Raw genomic sequence first — 8,253 nt, forward strand, 5'->3', positions numbered from 1 at the left:
GTGAAATGAGGTGGAAGATCCAGGATGGTCAGTAAAACGAGGTTGAAAATCAAGAATGATCCAATATACGAGAAAGAATAATCCAAGGGGGTCCTGAAAAATAGAAAACAAAATCCAGGGGGTCATCTTTAAAATAAAAGACATCCTCAACATAGGGGGTACAAATCTTTATCTGGAATTTTTTAACTTGGAGTTTAGATATAGACTCTATAACTCGAACCTCTACTACTAGAATGTATCCTTAACTCGCACTGGTTTTCTCGTCCCTTCAGTTAACAATGCCTTATAAACCTTACTCCATAACTCCAAATCTACTCAACTCCAACAATTTTGTGTTCCCCGTGCGTGTTCGAGTTATTGTATTGTGAGTCAATTGTAATAAGGGCTACATACACTACACAATATATTGTCAGGCAATATATTGATGATATATTGCTGAATGTCGACAATATATTGAAAAGGTGTCCGCAATATATTGTCAGCTCGATTTGCAATATTCCAACAATAAAGGGGGATTGTTTACAGAAAGAAAATTCCTTTTTATAATAGAGTACCAGTTGTTTACTTCGTACATTACGGTCCGCAAACCATATTGTCGAATATTGTTCGTCAATATATTGTGTAGTCTAAGTAGCCCTGCTCTCTAATTCGACGTTCTATTATTCGATAGGCTCCCTTATTCGATGAAGTTTTAAGTCAACAAGAAACTCTCATAAACGACGCTCCCTTATTCGATGAAAATCCAATTCCCCTTGAAGATCGAATTAGAGAGCGAAAAACTTATTCTTAGTGAAAAAAGCTTTGGAAAATTTTAGTGTCAGTGTTAAGCAATGATATCTTTAATTTATGCCGAATCTTACATAATACAGTTATTTTATTTTCAATAACAAATTTAAGAAAGACTAGGAATGAATTAACGAAACTTATATCCTTCTTCTTCAACTGATGGTTTCGTTGAACAATTTGAACGTTAATTTTTCAACAAAATTTTTCGTTTATTATTTTTAGGCAAGTACTTTACAACCGTGCAGATTCGGTGGCTTTGATAAACCTTTGTATAGCTTTACTGATAGCTGAAATCATCTTTGCAAACGGTATACATCGTGTAGATGATGCCTTATTATGTACTGGAGTAGCGGCCGGTCTACACTACTTCATTTTATGCGCTTTGGTTTGGCTTGGTTGCGGTGCGGTGGCGCTTTTACGGCTGGTAAAAAAGAAAGATCGAGCCGACGTCAAGTCTTATGATCCGGTCATGAAATATTACCTCATGGGATGGGGTATGTATATTGAAATTGTCTCCCGTTATGCTCATAGATTTATAAAGCCCGAAGGGCTAGATGGTGTGCTTTTGTTGAAAAGTGTGTCGATGTGTCACGTGACATTACAATAGAATTTCAGCGCTTGACCAATAAGAAGCTTCGTGGGTTTTTTTAAATAATAGCAGCAATATTTTTTGCGAATTCCACTTATTTTTTGCTTGGAAGAGCTTAAAGCACGACATCTAGTCCTTCGGGCTTTATAAATCTATGATTATGCTATTAGCTCCACTAATGACTTTCTTACTATTCTACCCTTTCCATTACTATTACCCTTACTCTTGCTGTCCTAGAGCTCACTGCAGAGTATTGGGTAATAGAGATCTATTTTTTTGCTCTATGAATACGAGAGATAAACTTGAAAGCTACACTCTACGTGCGTAGTGTCGTGGAATCCTCACAAGCTATCAATGGCTGTCCCTTTCGGTCCATGATTGTAGTTGTTGAATTGCTACTTGAATAAAAACCAGGAGACAAATCTTCAATTACCTTTACGAGAAATTAATATTTAAGAACCATTGTTTTTTTAGGATTTCGTTACTTGATTACCGTCAGTAATTCTTTGTCTCTATTTTTCATCAGGCTTACCTTTGATCGTGTGTAGCATCACCTTGGCTTTCAAGCATTCAAATTACGGTACTTCAGAAGTGTAAGTGGTTCTCCTCTTTCCTTTCTTACTTGATATGCGTAAACCGAACTAGAGGTTTTTTTTCAGGTTTTGCCAAAGTTATGTAACTTAACCCAGTTTTCCACCAGGCCGGCACTCTTTTGCATCAAAAATGACGTCATTGTTTTTTGAAAAAATTTACTCATTTTCTGCATGGATTTTAAACCTCAATTTTATTAGTATGTTAAAAACCGGCAAATATGTTAAAGATATTTTTTTTGGCTTTTAGAAATTCAAAACAGAATGGAAAAATCTCCATTCGTTCAACTTTAATTGCTATTTTATTGAATAGTACTTTTTCATTGGTCAGCGATAATTGTGAAACTTTTTGATGACGTCATCACCTTTATGATGACGTCATCAACCCCAACTTCTTTTTTATGAACTCCTTTTATGGTAAAGAACATCTCTGCCAAATTTCAAGTCCATATCTTTTCTAGATCAAAAGTTATGCAAGGCTGGTGGAAAACACCCCCCCCCCTTGAGAATACAAAATCCGAAAAAGCCTGATAATAATAGGGTTAAGGAAAATCCGCCATTATGGAAGAAAATGTTTGAATTTGCGGAGGTAACTCATTACGCAAACCAAATTTTTACTACAATAATGGTAGAAGTCACGCAACTTGAAAAAACTCTATATATTGCTATATAGCTAGCATTGGGTCAAATTCCGCTATTTTTCAGGTGTTTTTTTCTAGGAAAAATTAAATGACGTAATCTAAGTTACGTATACTAAGGTCGCGGTCAGTTCGGCTTTCTCACTCTTCCTTTTACCCAGTTTTACTCAGAGTTGAAGTTTTCTTTTCTTGGAAACACTACAGATCTCGATTTGACATAGAAAAATTCATTTCGATAGATCTATATACAGCTATATATTCATTCTCTCTTGTAGATGTTGGTTAAGTCGTGGTTTAGCTCTCGGAGCATTTGTCGGTATAGGTGGAGTGATATCGCTTGCCAACCTCATTGTATTCGGCCTACTACACTACAGCATTAACCGATTATTCCCTGCACCGATCGAAAGACGAGAAGACGACGATAGTGGCTCGTCAGACGATGAAAACGCTGACGAAAACCGCAATAATGGTGACGAGTGTAGTGCGAATCAATGTCGGTACAAGCAGCCGAAAATTATTGTACCACAATCCAATAATGTAGTCATTCCGAAAAGGAAAGAACTTTTACAGAGTTTGCATGGTGGTCTGTTAGTTCTTCTCCTATTGATAGTGACGGTCGTTAACCTAATTATGGTATATTCGTATAAGAACGCGAAAGCGAGATATTTGTATTTCTTGTTCACGTACGGAGGGGCGATCAGTAACTTTTTAGTAGGGTTCGTCATCTTTTATCATTTCTGCTTCAAACGGAAAGACCTACGAAAACTTTTGAAGCAGACTTTCATACATTTTCGACATAAAAATGCGGGTGTATCAGAGGCTATTGCGTTGGTTACCCATGACGACATGGAACGTCAAAATGGTAGCGGAGAAGTGGGAGAGACTGAGAATGAGAAACAGGAGTCACGTGACTTTCCGATACATGCGCAACATGAAAACTTAGGCGTGTTTGGTATGAGTGATCATGTAATTTCGGACGGCTCTCAATACATACCGTCTATAGCTCCTGAAGCTCAGCCAAGCGAGGTTGAAGATCAACAACCAGATGAAAAATCTGAAATACTCGATAGCTCTACAGATGCCCATCCACAGACATTCTCAAAATCAGCGGTTACGGAGGTTTCCGAAAGCGAACGTTTATCAAATGCACCAAACTCTATAGGTGATTGTTCGCTTGTTTCCTCGAATCATAACAAACGACAAAAAACACCTCCAAAGCCTGTGGATATTCCAACTAATTTAAAGAACTTTGTACCCGAGAATTGGAGACCTGCTAGACGTCGAATGAATAAAGGAGCCTCTTATTATCCATATTATGCATCTGAAAACGCACCTATTTCCGCTTCGCTCGCGTATAGCTCCAAATCGAGTTCGTTAGCGAGTACAAATGTTGGTGGAATCCCACTTTACAAAAACAATCACCCTACTAATATGAATGGGATGCGACCACGCATGGCTGGTCCTGGACCAATGCCTTTGCAACCGCCCCCACCGCAAAGATACCAACCGACAATGGCTCCACCCCCGCCAAGAATGGTGGCGTCTCAACAAATGTATCTAACGCCCACAGCGCCCCCCTTGGATGCTCATCCAATGACTGTTTTACCGCTCTCCTCTAGACAACCAGTAATAGAAGAGGTAGATACTAATACGCAATCTTCACGGAACGAAGAAGACTTTGATGTTTATCCCGAAATAAACCCGGTTAAATCTGAAACGGAATTAGAGTCGGAATTAGAATCGGATGAAGAAGAAGCTCCTACTCCGTTGATTGTTTCCCCGAATTTATACATTCCGATGCCTCATGTTTCTATCAAACAGTTTATTTTACGGAACGAAACAAGTGTGTAGTGTAACCCATAGTGACCGTGTGGAGCTGGAAGTGGTTTCTCAATTGCTTCTACAGAGAAGGTATTTTACTTAATATTTAAAAAGATTCGTCCATGAATAGAATTCTACTTTAAGAAGATAAATATTGGACAAAAAATGTTTTATAAAAAAAGATAAGATTTTTACCGCGAGGATAATATAACGTAAAATGAAACTTTATCTTTAAAGTATAAAACTTAGAGGAATAATTCTACTTAAGTAATATTTTTATTGTGCTTTTTTAAACCCCACACTGGATTTAGTTAGGAAGTGCTTTTTCAAATTCCCTTAGTTTCTTGACGGTGAAAAACAAGTCGCAGCGATACTAAAAATTCTTTTTGGGACCTCATCCTTACCATCCATAAGTTTTGATTTAATGATTTCCTCCTACAGTTGACTCGCGCTAAATGGAGCTCGAACGGGAATTGAAAATTTGTTCAAAACTACAGGAAGATTCTAATTATAGAAAGTATTTCATAAGGGTTTAGCATTTAAAGGGACTGACAATTAGTTCGAATAATAGAAGTTCGAAATAGGGAGAGTCTACTGAACCTGTGAAATGTGTTTCGGAAGTTTTTTCTACTCTTTGTTCAAAGCATTTAATCCATTTTTTTTGTTTGCCATAAAGTTTTTAATCATTCATTCATATATAGGAGTATTTTACTAGCAAACTCAGTCATAATGTAATGTTTTATTTTCTAACTTTTTTTTTGGATTTTGGTCTAATGTCTCCCTGCCTTGTGCTCTCTCTCTTTTACCTATTATCTCTTCATGCTTATAAATTAGTAAAAGCTTTCAACCTCAAAGAGCTCACATAGACCAGATAGACTGCTTTGTGAAGCGGGCAGATTGATATAAACACAAATCATTTATAACTTACCTCAGGTAAGGTGCAATTCTTATGTTTATCAACAGATAATGTAGAATATTTTTCCGGACACGCACTATACACTTTTCTTGTTTTAGACATGTTTCTTTTCCCTACTATGACGTTTTAGGGTTTAACTTTTGAGAGGAAATTTTGGCAAATAATAGATCCATTTTGTGTGATTTTTTGTGGAGTTTATTTTTCGCGAAAGACTGTTTATTTGCTCCATATTTTCTCAGACAGGGAAAAGAGGAAAGTGAAAGAAAGTAAAGCATAAATTTTGGCAGTTAGCACAAAAACTTAACTTTGATGCGAAAATATCTGAGCGAAAAGTTGGGAGGCATTTAGGCTACTCGCCAAAAATTTCTTTCTTAACTAAGTTCTTTTAGAAAGTGTTTTAGAAAACAAATGTTACGAATTTAGGAAAAAGATTGAAAGATTACCATTATACATGTTTTTTTTTTATAAGCATACAAAAATCCGAAAACAGGCTCAGAGATGCTTAGGTCGAAAGCTTAATAAGGCTGAAAAATGCTTGAGGGGATGCTTAAATCTAAAGCATAATTTTAGGGAAATACTGAAAATCCGTAAAATTCCAGCCAAAAAAAGCCAAAATCAGGAAAAAAGCATTTTTCGTAGGCTCAAGTAATGCTTGCCATATGCTTAATTTTTCCCCATATCTGAGCCTAGATACATATGCTTATAAGTGCAATGCTTATAAAAAAACATGTAGTTTGAACCATCATATATTTTTTAAAATTTTATCATTGTTGATGATAATAACGAAGATGAGTTTATTATGAAAACAGTATTTATTATTTTTTTACGTTCTGTATTCTTTTATTATTTTTTTAATACTTTTTTTTTCTTCATTTATTATTGCTACTGCCTTGAAAAACTCTTTCTGTATATAATTATTTTAACCGCTCTTTATCTATCAATCTATAGTAGTGTCTTTTTAAAACAAAATATTTTCAATTCATTTAATAAATTAATTAAATTGTAGTTTTATTAATTTCATACTCCTGAATTTTGAACCATTTCCATTTGAACCTACACTTTTTTATAAGAACCAGTAAATTTCTGATGAGGCTCGGCTTTTCTTATTTTTTCGGCGGCACTTTCAGCCTCAAATAGTCCTGATCCTGTTCTTATTTATAGGGTTAAATTTAGGTGTTTTTGGCTCAGCATTGTTCCTATTTTTTGGGATTTTAAACCTCATTGTTCTTATAAAAAAAGGTGTAATTGACGAAATTTTCTTGTTGTGGTGACATGTCCTTTTCATTTTCCAATCTTTTTCGATTTTTTCTATTTGATAATATCTCACACCTAATTATCTTTTCAAGCACAAAACTGCTATTTAATTTGAATTTGATCAAAAGCTACAACCTACATTGTCTCCCTTGCAGATTATATTGAGACAGACTTTAACCCATTGAGCATCTTCCTTTTTTTTTACTAAGGGAATCATCTGGGGGGAGGAGGCTAGAGCCCCCTCTTAAAATCTCAAGATTAATAAGTGCTATCAACTTGAAATTGTGACCAGTGGTAGACATGGATAATTGGAGTTGATTTATTCGGCCACTAGTCTTATTGGTATTTTACAGACCAGAATGTGAATTGGGCTAGAATCAAGTATTGATTTGAGTGACCGTTCGATTTGATTGAAATTTGTTTCTGAAGGCTGTTTGTCATATTAAAGAGACTACTGGAGCTTTGAGCTTTCACCGGTGATGGATATCGACCATCTAAGACAGTGAGCAAAATTTCAATATAGTCACATATGATTGTTTGGTATTCTGCAGACCGGTCCGTATTTTACCCAAAATGCTGAATTTCAGAATAACCAGTCCGATTTTGTTAAATTTTGGCTGCAAGCTTGTATACCTAACACTTGTTAAAATTTCAAGTCAATAGCATTTTCTAATCTCTAGATACAGTATCCTAGGGTTGATTAAGGCAAAAAGGCACAAACTTTGAGCTAAAAAAGTTAGAGGGGTTAGTTATCTTCAAAGAATGACGATGATGTATTTCGTATTTGGTGCACACTTGCAAAAATTCACGTTAATTTGATAAATATTTCAAATAGACCTTTTCGCCTTTCCATCCGCCATATTGAATTGTATGCAAAAATTATGGTGGCCGAATTGCCGTGGTGAAATTCCCTTAAAAAGTATGCAAAACATATGCAAAAAGAAAGTATTAAATAAAATCTTACATGCATAATTGGCATTATATTAAAGTGTAATCTTGTAGAAGAAAGATTAAATTTGCTTCTCTTGAAAACTAAAAACAATTATATTCACTCATCTCTTAGAACAAGCACTTCAAAAGACCATAACATTAGACAGAAACTCAAACTGAAAAATCACCCGCGAAGGTAAAAAATAATCCTTATTCGGCTGACGGCAAATTATTCTCCTGGGAATAGAGCCGCCAAATGATCAAATCAAAACATTGATAAAATGTGACGTCATAATTACCGTTCTTTCAGTTTGCGTGTTTTGAAAGTTTGATGTGTGTACTCCGTCTTCGTGGAATTTTTTAATGGCATGAAAACAGAATATGCAATGTCTTTAAGAACAAATTCCTAAAAGGCTTTTGTTGTTCTGTAAATATTTCCTTTTGGATTAAGAAATTCCATCTTTTATTGTTCTAATGATTATGATATTTATTTATAAGATGCTTTGTTGTCTTTTTAATCTTTGTGTAAACTTGCATATGTTTTGCATACATTCCAACTAAATCCAACCACGGCATTTTCGTTCCTGTATTTTTGCATACAATTCAAGATGGCGGACGCAAAGGCGAAAAGGTCTAATAGTTATCGAAAAAGTTCGTTTTCTTTTTTGTTTTTTTTATTTTTTTGGGGGGGGGAGCAAAATGTTAGAAGAAAAATAATCACTCAAGTAA

General features: G+C 35.3%; 1 protein-coding gene across 1 annotated transcript; it reads left to right on the plus strand.

Annotated features, from left to right (window-relative positions):
* The first annotated feature begins 278 nt into the window (after positions 1-278).
* On the plus strand, positions 279-6,319 carry LOC136814058 (adhesion G protein-coupled receptor B1-like). Its single transcript, XM_067070555.1, has 4 exons — positions 279-364; positions 1,009-1,280; positions 1,902-1,968; positions 2,879-6,319. The coding sequence occupies exons 1-4, from the start codon at positions 279-281 to the stop codon at positions 4,452-4,454; spliced, it is 2,001 nt and encodes a 666-aa protein (XP_066926656.1). The 3' UTR covers positions 4,455-6,319.
* Positions 6,320-8,253: the final 1,934 nt, after the last annotated feature.

The sequence above is a fragment of the Clytia hemisphaerica genome, unplaced genomic scaffold, assembly GCF_902728285.1.
Source record: "Clytia hemisphaerica strain Z4C2 unplaced genomic scaffold, Clytia hemisphaerica genome assembly, whole genome shotgun sequence".
Lineage (NCBI taxonomy): Eukaryota > Metazoa > Cnidaria > Hydrozoa > Leptothecata > Clytiidae > Clytia > Clytia hemisphaerica.